This window comes from Anser anser (genome assembly GCF_964211835.1).
Source record: "Anser anser genome assembly, chromosome: 3".
NCBI lineage: Eukaryota > Metazoa > Chordata > Aves > Anseriformes > Anatidae > Anser > Anser anser.
Genome location: NC_139722.1, coordinates 40510925 through 40531343, shown reverse-complemented (window position 1 = coordinate 40531343; position 20419 = coordinate 40510925). Strand labels below are relative to the sequence as shown.

Below are 20419 nucleotides of genomic sequence, written 5' to 3'. Positions count from 1 at the left end.
GTTAAGCCAGGCTTGGGAAGTTCAGTATCTCCACTAGCACTTGGCAGCTCACAGAAGACGACATTGAAATTTAGATATAAAGAAATAGTGAAAAAGCTAATGTATCTCATGAGATAAGGAAATTCCTGACACTTGACATTCATATCTTAGAGTGAGTACAGGGCCTTGGTCCTTTATTCCAAACTAAAAGAGAGGGGGAAGGACAGCAGCAGGGACTACTACACTGAGGAAAAAATGCCGCAAAATCATAAACAAGTTATATTTTTCACCAGGGTGGGTTGGCTGTCCTCTACGGAGTGTATCAGCCAGAATCAGGGGCAGCCGAGGCTGCAGCAGTAGTGGAAAGTGCTGGCTTGTTTGTGGCGTGGTGAAAACACAGCCTCTGCTACTGGTGTAAAAAATCAGAGAAAGCGTAACTGCGTCGATAGTGGAGATTTAAGAGCTCCATTCTCCGTGCGGTTAGCTCTGGCTGGAGTAACTGATGAAAGGAGTGGGCATCCTGCTTACTTTTCTCATTCTGAAATAGTCCAAGCCCGAGTACACAGATATTTCCTGGATATAATTCATAGTTATTCAGAAGAACAGTTTACAGGGAAACATACTTGCTGGGCTTTTCTTCCACAGCTTAGAAAAGATGGAGTATCCTTTTCAGGACAGCCCAGGTAAGCCTCCTCTCATCTCACTCAGATAACCTGAAGAGAGAGCATCTTTTCTAAGTCCCATCTCAGCTCCCTCTGTGGGCAGGGAGGAGGAGAAGCCAGGCAGGACGCGTTGCTCTCCAAGGGGCTCTCTCTGCCCGTGTTGCCAGCAGCAGGGACTGGGACACGAGCAAGTCTCAGCCCATCGTTTTAGACGGCTCTCAGCCCAATCCCACCCGCGGCTCAGCCATCAGCTCTTGTAAACTGACTTGTGGCTCTGCTGCAATAAATACCGGCTGAGAAGCCTGCCCTGCATCGACGTCAAAGCCGATAGCCTCTCACTGCAGCAATACCACCGTGTAGGTATTCATTGTGTCCATGCCAAAGAGTGGCTTTTTTTTTTTTTTCCAGTTGACAGCTAATTGAGGAGAGGGAGACAGGCAATAAAAATTATGTGGATGGTGAAGGAAATGAGTCTGACTCACTTCCACTCTCCCTTTCACTTTTTTAATCCTGTGCAGTGCTGCATATGACAGGAGTGGGATTATGCTGGCTGTACTGATAGCAGCCTTTGCCCTGCTGTGTAGATATTTTTATTTTCAGTCTCTTTTTTATTTTTTGAACATGTTTCTCTCCATTTTTCCATTTCCCTTCAGCAACTTCTACCTGACAGATTTAAGTCAATTCCATTTCATTCCTGTTCAAAATGCAGGCACGTTTCCTGCTTGCAGATAAATATGTTTTGAAAGGGAGAGGGAAGGAAGAATAAAGTTTTAACATCACTTTCAGCTTGGGACTCGAGCAAATGAGCGAAAACTCTGAATGTGAAAGGAGTGTTTTTGCAGCGAGACTGTGGTGCCTTTCAGTGGCTGTTTTTACTTTCAGACCCTGGGTGAAGCTTGAGAGAAAAGCAGCCGACACCGAGCTTGTGTTTACCGTCCAAAGTGTAGGACGGGGAAATCGAAGAGGTTTCGTGCCGTTAGGCAGCAGTCTGTAAACAAGGCATCCACATCACCATGTCTAAGGTCAACTTCTGTGTACAAGCAGGCGTGGGGGCGATGTTGGCAGGGCCACAAGCTGACCTGCAAAGTAATGCGCCGCAAAGCGGTGGCTGAGCCCCAGTTTCACAGGTGGGGACAGAGGGGCAATGTTCAGGGCATGAAACCGTGTGAAAGGATACTGCAGGTGTTTGCGCCGGGTTTCACGTGGCCCGGGCTTGGAGAAACACAGAGCAACAACAAGGGAGCCCTGGAAAGTGCAAGCTGATAAACAAGGCAGGGAGCTGGCTGCCGCCAGAGGTGCTGGCGTGGGTGGGTGGGTGGACGTCCTTCACAAACTGCAGAGACTTCTAAGCTGTGCTGCTATTTATCTCCACATGACTTGAGGTGCACCATTTGAGGACGATAACCATGTTTTAAATATCAAAGGAACCTTTTCAACCAGAGTCTTTTGCTTGGCTGGAGAAACTTCAATCTATTTTCTTTGGTGGCGTGTCTAAAGAATAGTCGCCTTGTTTGAAAGAGGTTGGAGTGTACCAAACCAGGACAGAAATGTAAATATTTACTGCCATCTTTTGGTCAGTGTGGGTATGACTTTAAAAAAGAAAGGGTCAATCCGGTTACTCAAGTTGTCATCTCCTTCAGATTTGTCAGCTTAGTCTTATTTTATCACCAAATACAGCAGCACACCTTGAAACACTGGGTTTTGCATAGTTGTATTATCAATCTCAAACGATAAGTGAAGCAGGGCTTGTAGGGAGCCAAGATGTCTTTAATTTGAGCGAGCTGATAGGTTTGTGAAGAAAATCTAACAGAAGTCTTTGAGCACATCTGCCTTTCTCCAGGTTCACTAAGAGTTCAAGAGAGGGTTGGAATATCCGAAGTCACAACCTGTAGCTCCTGCTGCTGGTCTGTGGTTCAAACAGAATGGTAGATTGTGGACAGAAGGAAAAATATTTAATGCAAATAACTGAGGTTTTGGACTGTGGGCTTGCTTTTGTTGTTGTTTTGTTTTTTGTTTTGTTTTGTTTTTCCAAGAAATGCGGCTTGGGTACTCTTCACTGTATTGGAATTTTCATATACACCGATTTCTTTAAAATTGCATATGTTTTAGGAAGGTAAGATATGTTGCATCACAGTTCTCTGGCCCTTTCTTCTTCTGTGCTGTACTGCTCATTTGAAATGCTGCTTATACAACCGGTCCTAATTGTGGTATGGTGTTTGTCATCCATTTGAGGTGTCCAGTTGCATTTTTAACCTCACACCTAATCAAAGTTTCAGTCCTGCAGACCATGCAGAGACAGGTTTCCTGCTGCATTAATAGCCTGTTCCCTGAAACTGGTTTGAAATTAATAATGGTGAGGCACTCCACTGTTTCCAAAAGGCCGTGTCTCATAGTGAAAGGAGCCTTTTTTTAACGCAAGGAGTTTGGTTATTAGGGCTTTTTTGAAGGGTAGAATTTTTACGTGGGATTCATCAATACTGCTGATCTCAGTAACATCATAGCCTGATCCTTACCAGCTGGACCTCTCCAGTGCGCCACAAGGGAGTGTTAAATACTTGCTCGTTATAACACTTTGTGTGTTGTTTATTTAGGGGGTGGGAGCATTGCTAATAGTCCTTCTGCTTCAGTGTTCAGCTTGCACTCAGCAAGCAAAATATGACTCTTTGTCTGCTTTTGTCTCACATTTGTTCATTTTAGGTGAAACTTCCTTTTCCTGTTGATCAAATCACAGATCTTCCAAGGAATGATTTCCAGATGATGATAAAGATGCACAAGTTAACCTCAGAACAGCTCGAGTTCATCCACGATGTTCGCCGGCGCAGCAAGAACCGAATTGCAGCTCAGCGCTGCCGCAAGAGAAAACTGGACTGTATTCAGAACCTCGAATGTGAAATCCGCAAGTTGGTGAGTGGCACGCGCTGACCGCAGCACCTCGCACCCTCACACTGCAACGTGCAGGGTACCGACAGCTATTCCCACCCAGAGTTTAGTTGGTTCAGTCGGTGTGTAAGGTTGTGTCCAAGTAAGCGAAGCCACTAGTGCAACAATTTAATATAGAAAAGTGAATTAGGATGTATGTATATATAGCATGTACGGAAAACACAAAACACTGGTGAAATTAGACCTAAATACATGCATTTTTTTTAATATCTCAAAAGTAGGTTGTTGAGTGAGTTGGAAGGGGAGAGAAGTCTGTGTCACAGCTCCCTTCTTGCAGTTTCACTTACCCTCAGTACTTAGAGTGCATCCACAAAGGCATTTCCTCGTCCGAGCCCCACATCCACGCTTCACTGCCTCAGCAAGTGTATTGGACATGGATTCGTAGTGTGCTCAAAAGGGTTAGGGTGTGGAGGGACCTCCAGAGCTTGTGTGGTCCAGACTCTGCTCTGGCTGGGCCAACTTCACCTCTACACTGAGATTTTCTTTCTCTTTGGTGTTCTGGAGGGCAGCTCAGTGTTTTCAGGATCTTTCAGCTTGCTATGCCTTTTCTTCTGTGCTTTCGTTCACTGATCAAATGGCAGAAATGGCAAGGAGAACGAAAAACCCAAGACAAGTGGACATCCCTGGGTTTAAGGCAGCAGGATGGCAAGGGCATGTTCCTCCTTGCTGTCTTCCTCCCTCCCTCTAACCCTCCTGGTGTGCCATGGACTGAACCCCCCTTGCGAGAGCCATATAACACAAGAGACCTGTTCCCACTCCACACAGCCCCCACATCCCACGCACTGGGTTTAGGTGACAGCTGTTGGTTTGCCCTGACCCTCCTCGGTGGGTGTCTCTGGCAGTAGGCCACCCTGGGGATGGGTCTCCTGCGTGCCAGGGTGTCACCGTACAACACAAACACTTTTTAATCCAAGAAGGCGAGGTGACTGGAACAACGCTAAATGGCTGCTCAGGAAATTCCTCTCTCTTTCAGTCATGGCGTGGGTGCCTCGGGTGTGGTTTGAGTGGCTAAACGCAGATGCCTACACTATAGACACCCACTTTGGAGTCAGTTGTCCTCTTTTCCTTTATCATCGGTGAAGGGAAATGGATACCTGTCAAGTCTGGTTTGTCTCATCCTGCACCAGAGGAGTTGAGGTACAGCCCAGAAGTGACTTTTTCTATCCATGACTAAACAAGATCACCTGGAGAGCTATGTCAGATACAGAGATTTCAGCCATAGAAAAATTAACTAAAAAAACTCCTGTCCATTTTGACGTGGGCTGCTTTTCTTCCCCTGCCCTTCTGCCCATTGAGAAAGCAAGCAGGTACAGGACAAAAATAAAAAGCTTAAGACGAGAGTCAGGGAGGAAGATGTGTCTACAGGGTATCACTCGGTGGGAGGAATGCAATGTTAACTTCAAAATGGGTTGGCACCTCCTGATCTGCTTAAAAGTCCTAAAAGCTCTCTGAGATGTCAAAAGCAGGGTAAGAGTCCCAGCTGAGCCATTATGAGAAGCAGCGTGTGTAGCATGAAGGACCGGACAGTTTGATTTAATTTTGCAGCAGAGATTTAGAAGTCCAACATTAAACTTTGAATATCCAAGGCTTTGAGTGATAAATTAATTCATTCACATAAATAAAACAAAAGGAGCTGAAGCTGATTTCCCTTCAGAGTTCTCTGTGTACCCCGTTTCCATTAAAATTAAAGGTTATTTAGTGTATTTGGTTTAAATGCCTATGTGCACATTTGAAATATGCTCAGCTGTAGGTTGAACTCAGTGGGTCTGGGAAATCGGGTGCTTCTTGTTCTGGTTGTAACAGGTTGCATGTTGAAGGTGGCCTTTAGCGTACTCCGTTCTCTGCACAAGCTGTAGCAAGCGTAGTGTGAAAGAGGCAGGGATCTGCTGGAGGAAGCTGAGTTATCGCCACCCTACAAATGGCACAAAGCCGCAGTGCTTCGGGTTAGTCACTTACTGCCTGAGCGTGCCTGCTTCCCATCTGTAAGATGGAGGTGACGCTGACCCTACAAGCTGGTTGGGAGGCTTAAATCATCAAGGCTTGTGAAGCCTTCAAATGCCACACTGCTGAAGCCCTGGCGGGGGAAAAAAATAAAAATGTTTTTAAGAGTAGAGCTTGACTGGTACAAAACAAACAAAACATCAAAGATAAACAAAATACTGAGCAACCGCTTCCTTCACCAAATGTAATCCACGGTGCACGCAGATGAGTCAGAGGTTCTGCAGGGTGAGAAGGAGGTGCATAATCTGGGTTGTCAGGAGAGGCAGGCTCCGTCTCAGCTGCACACACACGTCCCTCTGCACCGGGCTGCTGGTGGAGAGGGGTACCCGTCTCTAGCAGTGAGCACCTGGGGCGGTGCCGTAAGGGCTGGACTAGCACCAAGGGCGGCTTGGGTTTGATACCTGTAGCCTCCACTTGAAAATTAATTGGGGTTCATTGGGATTTATGCAATCTTGTGAAATAACCTTCATTATTTAGCATAAGGAACCATGTATAGGCAAAATACATTTTTCAAGTCCCCTCCCCAGCACACACACCTCTGAGAAATGAATGAAAGGCTTTCGAGTGACCTCATGGGCCTGATCCCTGGTGAATTTCAGGAACCAAAACCCCTTTGAGGTTCAGGGGTCTTTGAAAGAAATTTTAAAATTTTTATTTAGCAAACTGTACTTAGTCCAGGTAGCAAATGGGCTCGGGTGCACCATTTTGAAAAAGATCATTCACAACAAAGACAATCATGAGGTGTGCAGAAGTATAAAGTGACAAAAATAAACAAACTCATGCAACCTTAATAGTGCCTCTCCAGCACTCCTGCCCTCTCCCCATACACATGCAGTCCGAGCAAATTGTCTGCTTTGAGACCGTACTTCTACTCTTAGGAAAACCAGCAGTGAAACTCCAATTGACTTGACACAATACGTGGTCACTGGAAATTCTTTTGTCATCTTCTGTCCGCTTTGTGACCGGTAATTTCCATTCTCCTTCATTATGTAGTGGTACTAGGCTTTAAGGGGTTTTCACTTGGCTGCTGTTCTTTTGTTTTGTTTTGTTTTTTGTTTTTAAATGAAAGACCCTTTCTTCCCACTGCACTTATTTCCTGTAAGTCACCCATCTCCTTGACACAGATGGTTTCGCAGCAGACAGTGAGTGACATGGTTGCATCTTCTGAGTTTGATAGGTAGGGGGTTTTTGCCTGCGTTCCTTCACTCATCCATTTACCAACTCACTTTTTTTTTCCCTGCAAACTCACAGCATATTCTCTTCCATAATTCATTATCTCAAGATGTACTTGAGCATCTGTTTATTTTTTTATTATTTTTATGTTTTCTTGATAGGTTTATCAATATTTCAGCAGTTGGTTCTTTTCATGTACACTGCTCTCATTCTCACAGCTGCACGCTTCCAGTGTGGGCTTTGGACCCAGTGTAATACTATCAGCTGTAGCAAGCACCCGTAGCTGGATTATCGGAGCAAGGGGGTTTCACTCCTCAGATGCCGAGGCAGCTTGGGTTGAGCAGTGTTACTAGGTGAGGTACACGGTGCGCTGCTGTCAGGGCCACCTGAGCTCTGGAAGTAGCTCTTGTACTCTACCAAATCTAATCTACTCCCTCGAGCTGTGTGCCTGCCTTCCTGGGTGGTGGGGCTGCTCTGCAGCTGGACCATCCTCCTTGTTCTGCACTGGGTCAACACCGGTTTTTAGTGGTGTAACCCCAGGCTGGGTCTGGCTCTGTGCCTGACTCCTCCTCATTTGCCTCCCAAGCATGTGCATGAGAAAGAATCATAGAATCATTAGGGTTGGAAAAGACCTCCAAGATCATCTGGTCCAACCATCACCCTACTACCAATGTCACCCACTAAACCATGTCCCTAAGCACCAAGTCCAACCTTTCCTTAAGCCTACTTCTAGGGTTTTCACACAGGTCTTCATAAAAATATCTTGGTTAGGTCCAACCCAAGCCGGTAAGCACCAGGACATACAAAAACGAACCGTGGTACAGGCCACAGAGCCCACCCTGGCCCCAATCACCTCCTCTGAATACCATGCCTTGCAGTGGGAACGGGTGTTCAGCTGGGACGTGGGCCAAAGGAGCCTGACTGACTGCCCCAGCATCTGGGGGTGGTCTGCAACACAACTTCATCAACTAGACCCTGATTTCTTCTTGGTTGGATGGATAATGGCTTTTCTCCATCAAAGCGTTTCTGTCAGAGTTTTTTGTATCATACATCCAGCAGCTTTAGTCTATTAAGGTAACTAATTATTAAGGGAATAATTTATAACTCCACCCTCTTCCAACTCAAATGTTTTTCTGAAGCTGTTTCCCAAATTGCAGTCCACACAGGCCTCACGGTGGTCAATATCTGATGGCTTTGTGGCTTTTCCTCAACCCCGTAAAATTAACCGTGACGTGTTAGAGTTCTCCTTGGGTGCTGCTGGATGCGTGCCTGGACTGCGCTGCCAGTGGATGGCCTGTCGCCCAACTAAGGTGCCTTCTTTCTTTTCCAGGTGTGTGAGAAAGAGAAATTGCTCTCAGAAAGGAACCAGCTGAAAGCAAGCATGGGAGAATTGCTAGACAACTTCTCGTGTCTTTCCCAAGAAGTGTGTAGAGACATGCAGAGCCCAGAACAGATCCAAGCCCTCCACCGATACTGCCCCGTTCTCAGGCCCATGGATCTGCAGACAGCCACCACCATCAGCCCCTCCCCAGCCGGCGTGGAGCAGAGCCTGGTGCCGTCCCAGTGCGTCGGGGAGAGCATGCAGTGCTGCTCGGAGCAAGGCTCGGTGCAACTGGGAGCGCCCTGGCTGCCCAACAACGTCTCGGAGAATTGCTCGGCCGGCGGCGGGGGTTTGGATGGAGCTGAGCCAGGTACTTACCCCGAGAGAGAGCTTCCGCGAGAGCAGAGTAGCCAAACGGTCACGGTAGACTTCTGTCAGGAAATGACTGATAAATGTACAACAGATGAACAGCCTAGGAAAGATTACACCTAGTGACTTGTAACCTTAACGTTACACCTGGTCAGGTGTTCTTCAGTCAGCCAGTGGCAGTGTTCATTCGTTGTCTAGAAGAACGTATTTGGTGCACACTACAGTGGTCTTAGCAGCAATACTGTTTTTAAGTATTCCCTCCTCTCTACAAGCAGGAGTTATCTTCACAATGGTGCTATCCCTTGCTCAGGCAGGGAACTAAACAGTGGCAACACTGTCTGTTTTTGTATGTTGATTTCAATCTTAACAGGGATGGACATAACACCTCTGAGGACCCAACCGCAGCTTTTTTCTCAGTGGCCCATGTCACAAAACCCTAACTCAGGAATTTCCTCTGAATGTTCAATTTTTCATTGAAGACAGCTTCTTTACACATCAAAGTTTTATAGCTAAACTGTACATATTATATATAATATATATAAAATATATATATCCATATGCAAAAGTCCCTGCATGCCTCAATTTTTCTCATCCTACAAACTGGAAGCTTTCATTTACATTGTATAAACAAGTTCCAACATTCCTTTTTGTCTTCGATGCTAGAACTAGTTTGGTAACTTGTTACACGATTATTTTTTTTCTCGGTTCTCAGTTCAGCAATATCATTCAATTTGTACTTATTTATAAAATTTTAATGTTGGAAGCTTATTTGAGATTTTATTATAGACAATTTTTTTTGGCACAGCCATTTCGTGCCACTTGAGCAATGTGGATTTATTTTATTTTCTTGCAGATACTGTACAGTAATGGTCAACTTTGCCACTTGCACTGAGTTTCTGGTCAAACCTCTTTTCATAAATGAAGTCGTGACTTCAGTATAACTTGAGTATATGGTTTTCTTTGCTTTATGGCTTAAAGAAAATAGAAAAGTTTTAGCTAATAGACAAACACTCAGGAGCTCATTATGTAGTAAAAAAACGGTCTTGCCAAATACTGAATTCACTATACAATTTGTAAAGAGAATCTGCTTGAATTATTTTTATATTCAGACTTCTTTCTGTTTCACAAACCAAGCTTAAGTGCTGTTAATGATGCTTTTGGATTCTTATAGGGTAAAGTATATTTCACTCTTTAGAGAAAAACGTATTTGACAACTGGATCTGTTCATCATACGTTCCACGAAGTAAAGTAAACGGAGATCACATCAATACACTTCGGGGGGCTTCTTTTCCAGCCCCGGTCTGCATCCTTTACTCATGGAAGCAACTGCTGCTCCGAGTAGTCCCTGTAGCCTCACCTCAGCTTTCCTCAGACATTACCTGTTTCCTTCGCCAGACCCGAGCTGCAGAGGTGGGTCTGGCGAAGGCAGAGATCCTGCCTGGGTAGGAAGAGTTGCAGGATCAGACCCCTAACCGTTGACTTTGGTTTCCCTACAGAAGTCAAGTTAGCACTGTATCCTCTAAGAGCAAATCACACGTCTGTCGACACCCACTCGGGTCGCTTACCCTTCCAGTTCTTGTGTTCCAGGATCCTCTCCTGCAGCATTGCCCTCAGCACAAACCGCAGCTAAAAGAGCCCGGTCTCAAAGGAGACTACTCAGTGAATTGGCTTAGTTGTAACTGTATTGGATTTGTATCTGAAGCGATGTTGACTCATGTTATGACTGTGTGAGACAGCAGCTTTCCGAGCATAACAGCTGTATGTACAGTGTAGACAGAAGAGCGTCCTCCTAATGCTTTTTTAATAATTATTATTACTCTAAGTGTACTGAGTTTTTCTTTTGTGGTTCTTTGCCCTACGTGTGCCAGGTTGCGTGGCTTTATCCTGGGCGACGACTGTCATGTGCTTTACTGGCTGATATTGTTTGTTCTTGCTGAAAAAATTGACCAGCTGTTCACACCTGTTCAAAAAAAAAGACAAAAAGAGTGTGGGGGGATAGCGGCTTCTCAGAAGCACTGGGCGATAATGTGGTCTTCTGCACTAACGTTTACACTCGAGGTGTGCGCTGGTGCTTTTTTTGAGGCACGCAGTAAATCAGCATCTTTACCTTGGAGGAGGAATCAGCTCCCTCTCTCCCCTTCTTCCATCTTCAGACTGTGCTCATGGACCGTCGCGCGCTTGCCACAAAGTCTTGCTTTTACCCTCTGCACCCACACTATTGTAGCCGAGCTACCGAGGAGGAAATGCATATAGCATGTGCCATGTTTGTTGAAAATACTTTTTTTCCCCGCATGTACAAAGAAAACCTAGTATATAATGTAGGAGAATATTTATGTTTAAGTATTAATCATTACTGTACAAAATCCTTACCTTTAAATGTTCAAAAGTATACGAATGCCATAAACTCCTAGTTCACACGGTTGAAAAAGGGGGAGGAGTCGTCCTTTCTTTTTACAAGAGCTGAAGCTAAAACTATTTGAACCCCCTCCCGGCCACCTTTTGCAGGTAACTGAGTGAGAAGCTCTTGCGGGGGGATTGGATTTTCCTTTGGATTCATTGACGTTGCAAAGCAGTTCTGTGCTTCGCAGAGAAGTTTTGTTTCTATGAGACCATGGTGAAAGCTAGAATTTAAAACTAAATGTGAATCACATTATAGACTCATAGCTACTTGGGGGGGCTGGGGCGGAGGGAGGGAAGGGTCAACTGACACAGTATTTTAAAGATGTTTTTCTGTTGCCTTTTTTTTTTTAATTTTTAAGTGACCTCCTATATATATCAATAGGTAGAATGTTTTATGAGCGTAAAACCAAGTTTTAACTTGCTTCCTGACATGAAGATTTACTCTACTAACAACTCATGTGCAACTGGTACTCTTGACCTCATTCCAACGGTTTAAAAAACCCACCCACACAACCCATTGCGCTGCAGCTCTTAGGTTTGACCTGGCTTCATACTGGTGCTGGGTCTCTTGATTTCCTCTACCTTGGGAACTGGTATTTAAAACCACTGCTCAAATAAGTGTCTCTTCCTCAACCTTTTCTCTCCTCTCGCTCTCTTTCCCTCCCCCGTGAGCTTTTCTGGATGTTTGATTTCATTCTTCCCCATTAGAAGTGGCTGATTTTGTGTCATTGCTTCCTATATTTACACGTATCATGGTTTTTCAGTGGGGTTTTTTTTTTGGTGGTGGTGGTGGTTATTTTTTGTTTCTATTTCGTTTTGAGTTTGTTTTTTTTTTTTTGCTATTCTGAACCACATGGCTCTCAAAACTGTTACCGGGCTAACTTTAAAGGAAGGCATTGGGAGAATTAGTTTCAGACCTGGACGTCAGTTAGCATACCCAGCTGCTCTCGTCATGAGGTCAAAACAGCTGACCACAAGGACACCGTTAGAAAGAAAAGAACAAAAATATAAAATAAAATAAAAGGTGACTGCAGTATTTATTAGTGTGAAGAGTTTGGCCAATGGTCACCATGATCTTAAGTGAGAATCTCTTTGCATTTGTCAAAGAGTTCACGTGCAGCATCTGTCCTGCCAGGCAGTGCTTGGGAAAGGTGTGACAAGCCCCTGTCTCCCTGCTGGGTGCTGCAGCGCTTGTGGGCATGCGAGTCCTCAAAGCTTTGTCCAGGCTGTTCCTAGTCCTCCTCTTCCTTTGCCATTGCTATCCTTGTATCGCCAGGAAACCTCATTTCATTTAGGCTCGTTATGCTTTGTCAGGTGAGTACTACACTATATAATGTGTTTGTTTCTCTGCGTTCTCTGGGGGTGCCTTGAACACAATTAAAGCTCATTGCAAGCTGATTCTGGAACAAAAAGGTAGTGCAAAAAAAAAATTAAAAAGAAAAAAATAGAAACAGAGAGAGAGAAAACAAAACAGAAAACATGCAAAATGCAAAAACAAAATGTTGGCTGTGTTATCAGGAGATCCCAGTATTTATATCACAAACTTCCTAACATATGATGACTCAGGCGTCAGAGTTTGATGCTGCAGTATAAAACTATTATTTTATATATTGTACAAGTAATTTATTAAATGTCTTTCTAAGGGTATATGCTGCTTTTAAGATGCACTATATTTTTGGATCTAATCCTTGTATTATTTTTTCCCAAGGAAGTAAAATGTGCTGCAAAGGCAAGCCACGGTGATTAGTATGCTAACTGCTACTTCTCTTTAAAAAGGAGAGTGGGAACTAGATAAATAACTTTGCTAAATGGATTAACTGCTGCCAGAGAAATGATTAATGCTGATAGTGTGGTTGTTAATCTGGAGTTCAACACTTCATCAAGTCTGTATTCTAAAGAGCGCTTAAATAGAAGTTAAAATGCCTAGATAGATAGTTAGATCTTTTAATATGTATGTTTATGGTTGCCTAAGGAAAAAACAAATCTGCATGCTGGAATCACTATAATCTTGTAATAAAATAAAATCTGATCCACTAGGAGAAAGCATGATGAAGCACTGTAATGCCAGGCTCACTTGTGTCATGTAATCCACTACTGTGGTTGTTAAAAAGGAGAGGGATGGGTTTCCAGAGTAGACCTGTAGTGAATTTTGCAGTGAGACAAGGTGAACGTTTGCCAGGTTTACGCAAGCTCGCATTTTGTCCTTTACTGTTGCAACGAGGAGCACTGCTTTCACCTTTTTTCTGATCCGAAATGCATTTGGAGGTGTCTTCGGGTGAACGTTGTAGCCCAAGTTTGCAGCATTTTAAAAGTCTATATTTTAGGTCTGTGTAGAGAAGGTTTAGCTTCAGTGTGAGCAGCGGAGCTGATGGCCTTGCATAAGGAGGGATCTGCTAAGTATCGGGTGGCTTATTTTTGTTGGAAGTGAGGTGAAACTAAAACCATTACCGTAAAGAACTTATGCTCTCTTTCCTGCTAGAAATTTCCTCAACAGAGTTTTTACTTCATTTCAGTTTTGTCTCTGCCAACACAGTCCAAGTTAATTTTATATACATATCTATAATACGTGTATGTATGTATACATACATATATAATTCTAGTCAGTGTGTGTTTGTGTATTTTCCTGTTTATAATACCTATGTGTATATTTATAATACTCCTTGGAGTATTTCATGACTCAGGCATCAGATCTGATGCTGCAGAATCCAATATATGTGTATATGCATATGTTCAAATACTGTGTGTATATTTAAAAGATCTATTGTTGGTGGTCTGTAGAATAATTATTCTCCTTACTCTCAAAATTTTAATGGCATTACTTGCAAGGACTAAGTGTATAGTATTTTCCTACACTCCACCAGGATAGGTGTTATTTATATCAAAGTCAAATACTGATATGCATTTTAAGGTATTACACATACAATGTTGCCATTTTTGCAAATAAAACCACTTTTTGGCAGGAAGGAATCCTAAAAATACCTTTTTGTAAGGGAATTACCCCAGACAAACGACTGCTGAAAACCCAGTTAGATGACTCCTGTTCTCGTACGAATTTTACTTGCTGTGGGAAGAGCCCTTTACAGAGGCGAAACGACGCACGCGGTGCCGCCCTTGTCCCTTTCGTCTCATTAAGGGCACGTGGAAAGAAACTAGCATCCCAAAACAGAAATGGCAGCTGGCAGCGTTTGATCTCACTGATTGCTTAGAAGCAGAGATGGTCCCAGGCTACGGACCCGAACGGCCCCTGGGACTGGGGTCGCTGTCAGGGCTCGGCCCCGTAGCGTAGCCGGAGGCAACGCAACCTCCGGGGCGCGATTGCGCAGGACGGTGCTCCCTCGCGTTTGCGGTATACCTGAGAGAAATGTGCATGCTATAGATACTGTTCCCACTACTACTTGTGCTCTGACCGAAGCTATCTGGATCCCGCAGGCTGGCAGGAATTATACTAAACACTTTGGTGATATTTGATGCGTGTTTGTTTACTATTGATTTCAAGCATCGCCTTTGATTTCAAGGGTGGGGATGCCCTAAGAGTTTGTTCCAGAACCAGTTGGTTACAAGTGCACCTCTTATATATGCCTTACAAACTTCAGAGGCCATATTCAAAACAGGGTTTTATCAGTGTATGCAAGGGGGTGCAACCCCTCTTCTCTTCCTCCCCAGGTCAAACAGTATGGACAGTTTTCACACATATCTACCTGTATAACCCTCTGTACCTCTCATAACTGGTCAATGACTGTAACAGGTTACATCAGGTGTTTTTTCTACATACTTTTTACACAAATTCTATGCGATTAATGTAACTTAATTCAATGCATCATTTTATTGTACTAGTTCTTAAGCTTGTCTTTATTTTTTTTCTAGGTGACTGTGGTTTCTTGTGATTTTTATTGTATAAATAAATGAGGTGGCTGTTGATGCTTACTCTCTGTTACTAAGAATTTTTACCTTTTTGGAAGAAAGCATTGCTATGAACTAATGAATTTAAAATGTCATTTACTCATTGTAAATACAGTATTGTGCAAAAAACAAAAATGAAAAAAAAAAACCACCCGACTCTCTTCATTCATTTGAATTGCTAGTGTTAACTGAATTTTGTCTAGACACCATTTCTGTTGATGAAATAAAGACATATCATTATGTATTGTAAATCGACTTATCTTGACTCCGAACTTGATGTTGCAGTCCTTGGTTAGCGCGGGGCTGTAGCTGGGGCTCGGGAGGGAGGGTCGGTGCTGCCTGGTGAATCTCTGGCCTGATGACGAGACCTCTGCTCACGTGGTCCCATTCCTAATTCATTAGTCGTCTTTGATCCGGGGATCCGGTTATCTTTGATCTGCTGCAGGAACAGCCAAGGGTATTTCATTGCAGAGATGAAATAAGTTGGTTTGGAAGATCAAATACGCTGTATCTGTACCCATTCCCCCAGTGCTTGACTTTAGGCAATTCTGCTAAGTCTTTGTTTTGGTCTTGTAAAGCATCAGTGTACCGAGATGTAGGGAGGCAAGGAGAGAGGTTGGGGTTTATTTCCCTTTTACAGAAAACCCGGGAGACATTGGAAGATGTTTCTGTAGAAACAACAACCAAAAAAAAAAAAGCTGAAATTTTTTTGTGTGTAACCCAAATGTTCCTTTCTGAAGCAGGAACTTGTGCCATTGACCATTAGCCTCACTCAAACTGCAAAAAAAAAAAAAAAAAGACAGGAGAGAAGAAACGGTAACCGCCTTGGGTGCCAGTACCACCTGGCCGGGGACATCTCCTCTCTGCCTCTTGCACGGGGCTGGACACAACCTGAGCGAGCACTTGGCAGGAGGAGGCCTGGGAAGGGGGCGGCGTGGCCAGCGGGATGCCCTGTGGGGCTGGGAGGTGGGCAGGCTGCCTGAGGGAGCCGGGCATCCGGCCACCCGGTGGGGAACACGGGCACACGGTCGTGTGCCCTCAGCCACCACCCTCAGGGATGTCAACTGCGTCCTCCGCCGCCAGCAGCAGTCGATGCTGCCCCTGGTTTTTCAGCCTGAAAATTCTCACGGAGGAAGAGCAGAAATACCACCTTCCAGAGTTTCCCAGATCTCCCTGTTGAGCACACACAAAGGAAACTTCCTACCCGCTGAAATCTGTCACGATGCAGAACCCACTGCATCTCCTCATGGCCCGGCAGTAGAGCATGTACTGTAGCAGCAGCACTTCTCCATCCTTGACCAGTTGTTGCTGACACTTAAGGGCTACCATCTTAGGCGTTTCCCTTTTTGTTGCTTTAACACACGAAACAAATGCAGAGGCAGTGTCAGCGAGGCTGTAGTGACTTAAATGCAAGTCATGCACACTGGAACAAAAACACTGCAATCTCAAGCAATCCTTACGCTTCAGTCCTTTTTTTTTTCATTATTTTTTTTCTCCTACTGTTCCCCTTCTCTAAGAGTTGTCAAGTCAAAGAGAACTTTTATGAGTAAGGAAGCTGGCAGAGCAAATAAGCTTGTTCCTGCTGCCGAAGTGACTAGCACGTTGAGGGAAATGCAAGCTCCGAGAAACCTGACAAATAAAAGCGGCCAGGAGCAAGCAGCCAGAAACCAGCTTGTGGCTAGCCAGAGTGCTCTGCTTGCAGGATACACAACTGGAAGGGCTGCTGTCTTGGGCTGCTTACAACCCAGAAATCCAACCTTCCAGAGCGCATCTATCTCAGCAAACTCAAAGTGAGATTTTTTTGGATGTTGCTTGTCCTGCAATTAATCTGTATGAACTGATGAGACAGTAAGATTTTTCATGATCCTGAGCTGATGCCTTGCAGTTCTTCTTGAAGAGCAAACTGAAGAAAAGCACAGATGTTTTGCCCTGAAAATAAATTGCCCGGCTTTACTTTGTTTCAGTTTTGAAGCCAGAAGTACAAAGAGGCTACATGATCACTGAAAGTCTCTAGCAGAGCTTGAGGATTACATTAGCACGGGCAGACGAGCAGCAGAATATTCTTCAGCTGGGATTTTCTCTGTCTGTTAAATTCTCTGCCCCTTCAGACTCCTTGTGCGTGTGATCCATCTTTTATTCATTGGCTGCTGAAGCCTGGGGAGATAAAGGCCGCGTAGCCTTCCAGGTTGCTTAAAAATCAAACTAAACCTTCCCTGTAGGTGTCTTGGGCCTTCCGCTACCTCTACGGTCTGTGTATCAGGCTGGTTGCTGATGTGAACACTGCCCGCGTGCACAACAAGTTGTACATCCCGAAACACCCTCCCAAAGACACCGGGCTATTTCTGCAGTGACCAGCTTCAGCTCAGTCTACGTGAGAAAAATCGTGAGCTGTGGTGCAAGCTGCTCGTCAACACCTGCAGTCAGCGTGCGGTGCTGTTGGAAGTGGCATAAAACTGGGGAATAAAACAAGTGTTTGCTTTCTTAAACGGTATTACGAATTTAGCATGATAAGGGGAGGAGGGAGAGGGAGACACCAGCAGATAATCAGCTTTTTATCTTTCTGCTGAAGGTGGTTTGTGCTCAGTCCCTCAGTTTATCTCGTGTCCTCAGAACGTCATTACTTTTTCATGATAGACGATAGTTCTAGGAGCATGCTCTGAAAGATAACAAGAGAAAGAAAGCATGAAGCTGAACTGGCTTCGAGGGGAAAAAGAAATGTTATCCTAGCGATTAACCCAGGCTCCACCACATGCGCAGCTGAGAAGGTGGGAAGCTGACAACACACTTACCTCGGCTTTGTTCAGTGCTAAGGGGAGGCTGAGGGGAGGGAGAACATCTTGCTTTTAAACCAAATACATTAATCCTTGAAGTAATTTGCATGAAACCAGTGGCCCCATCCTATAGCCCTTGCTTTACATGTTAAGGGTCTTGTACATCTTTCAATTGCCTTAAAACCACACAAAGATGGACTCAGGCGAGCTCCACCTTCAGAAACCCAGCCCGTTTGTTGCTGCACACATCCTCAGAGGGGTTCCTTATTTGCCCACCACTGCTGATCCCCAAGTCTTGTCATTTTCCTATTTTCTGTGTTTGTGCACGTGGTGAACAGGTACCTTTAGGTGATTTAGTAGGTTTTGCAGGATTATTGGCAGGCATCTTCATGATTTTTTCCTGAATGCACCAATGCAAAATGAAACGTAGAACTACCGTGGAGTATTTTTTAAGAGACATTTGAGTAGGAAAGCTCTACAAAGCCAGCATCAGGTGCTAGCAGGCGAACACCTGCAAGGCATCTCAGGCATCTCAGTGTGACGACGCAGGGCTTTACCACTCCCTTGACCCACCTGTAGATCTTCTGGTGGAGCTCAGCTGTCAGAATAACCCACCTGTGGCTATCAGATTTGTTATTTCGATGCACATTGACTCTTACCAAACTCTTCCCAGCCCCAGGAGCGAGAGCGGGTGGGCAGCTGGTTAAATGGGTGGGTATTTATTCCTCCAGTGTTGTTGAAAGGCTGAGTAAACATGCCTTGTTCTGGAGAAGACGGCAGGCATTTGGGCTGAATAGCAGCTCTCTCTTTCATAGCCTTCCTGCTACTGACAGTTTTCCCACTGGGTAAAAGGCTCAAAGCTGAACGGAGAATTGAGAAGCAGCAAAAGAACTGAACAGCACAGAGGGATGAAAAAGCAACATAGTGAAGGAAACCAGACCCAGTGAACAGTAAAATTCCCCAACTTCAGCAGAAACAAGATTTCAGCCCCAGAGATGTTTCTGCAAATGAATAAAATCAGCAGCCCTATCTGAATCTGTTTCTGTGAGCTGAGAGTATCAGCTTTATCAGCTGCTTGCTTAATTGTCAGCTTTATCCGCCTCGTTCACCATGAGGAGGGGGCCCTACTTTTAAAGTTGCATTGATTTCTTTGGAGCCAAGGACAGAGACTGGAAGAAATGACACTGAAAGCACAGGACTCTCCGGAGGAAAGGGTGGGCTGAAGAGAAGGGAATGAAAGCAAGAGGTAAGCTCAGCACTTCTTTCAAAACAAGAATCTGCAGTTGAGTCCCCAAAACACCTAATTCTTTCTGAAAAAAAAAAAAAAATCTTCACCTAGTAACTTTGGCTTCCCAAGAGCTAGGTTCAGCTAAAATATTGCTAAGAATATTATAAATCCTTCCATGACTTGCAGTTTTGTGATTCCAGGAGCTCACTTCAGCTCAAGAATACAACAGGACCGGTAGATATGTCACGCGTCCCCATCTTCTTGGGATATCCTTGGGTGCTCTAGCAAGAGGCCTGTTACTCTATTACGGTAGTTCCCTCAATGCAGATTTAGCTTGGGGAGCACATGATGAATATGATCCAAGCCTTCAAGAAGGCTGTGCCCTTGTGGCAAGAGTTAGTAGTTTAAGGTAATTATGCCCAATCTCAGCTAACCAAATTAAAACTCATGGATTTCAGAGCAGACCTTAGGATTTGTTAGAAAACTGTCATATGTAGGCCAAAGAAAAGGTGATGCTGGGCAGGCAATAACTCTTAGTGCAGTGCTCCAACAACAAAAAGCCTTAATGCTCTGTAATTCCTGCCTTTGTCTATAGATTCGATAAAATCTAAGGATTCTGTCTCTGCTGGTTATATACTGACCTTTGTCTGCATCAGCCCATGCTTTTTATTAGACTTTAAATGTATCATGCACCAGTCGGGGGGCTGATCTTGCAAAGCTGCTGTTTTTAATTTCCTCATGATGCAAAATCCTACGAATACCAGCACAGTTCCCACACACCTTCGTGCGCCTCACCCCCAGCTGTCACTTGTGAGGCCATTTGCACCAAATTCAGCGTGGCTCCTTTCCCTGAGCTGGGTGTGCCGAGCCACTTGAGGCCCCCTTGCCCATGGGAGACAAGGCTCGGGCCATGCAGAAGGTGCCCCTTGGTTCCATGGCTTTATCTCCCCTTGAATAAAAAAGTTAGAATATAGCTGGAGATGCAAAACTGAGGGCAGAACTGTGTGTGTACCTGCTGCGTATCTTGTTCTGGTGGTCTGTCCTCCAAACATTTTGGATCTGAAGTCTGACCAGAAATGGCTGAAGGATTTTTTTTTCCCAATGGATCAAACTCCTGAGAAACCTTCAGCCTAATAACATTTTCAAGACTTCTGCTTCTCTCATTTTTTGCTTCCCAATCCGAATAATGGACAAACTTTGACAGTGCAATGACCTAGAATCTGAATAGAGCATGATGAGTGATTGCTTTGGCTGTAAAACTAATCAGCTGTAAAGGAAATATTTTCCAACTTTTATGCCATAGTTGGACATGAAGCACAGAAATGGCTCTTTGCCTCCACCAGTTCTGGAGAGGGGAGTTTTGAACAGCCTTGAGTGTCTGCGTTGCGGCCAGACAGTGGTTGGTCTGAATCCTACCGAGGGAAAGGCATTTTCTTCTTTTATATATATATATATAGCTGGTCTGATTTCAACTCAAGTCTGAAAAGTTGAAGACTCTTCATGCCAAACATACATTTTGTGTTCAATTTCCTATCCAGCCATTTCATGCAGGTTTGTAGTGGACGATTGGACACATTTTCCCTTAAAGGCTGAAAGTAACCTTGCCTCCAAAGAGGAAGTCCCAAGAGGAATTTCCTTGCTCTCTTTGTATAGGTTTTATTGCCCAGGCACAGCA

The 20419-nt window shown here is 44.5% G+C and overlaps 1 protein-coding gene and 1 long non-coding RNA gene across 3 annotated transcripts in view; one reads left to right on the top strand and one right to left on the bottom strand.

Annotated features, from left to right (window-relative positions):
* BACH2 (BTB domain and CNC homolog 2) overlaps window positions 1-15000 on the top strand; it is a 192300-nt gene extending 177300 nt beyond the window's left edge. For both annotated transcript variants that reach the window (XM_083831518.1, XM_083831517.1), the window contains 2 exons: window positions 3339-3545; window positions 8086-15000. In XM_083831518.1, coding sequence (XP_083687644.1) covers window positions 3339-3545; window positions 8086-8568 — 690 coding nt within the window. In that variant the 3' untranslated portion in view covers window positions 8569-15000. The remainder of the gene's footprint in view (window positions 1-3338; window positions 3546-8085) is intronic.
* On the bottom strand, window positions 11667-18936 carry LOC310897672. Its single transcript, XR_014582472.1, has 2 exons — window positions 18176-18936; window positions 11667-17401 (listed from the first exon to the last, which is right to left on the bottom strand). It is a non-coding gene; the product is annotated as an uncharacterized lncRNA (long non-coding RNA).
* Between the last annotated feature and the right edge of the window lie 1483 nt (window positions 18937-20419).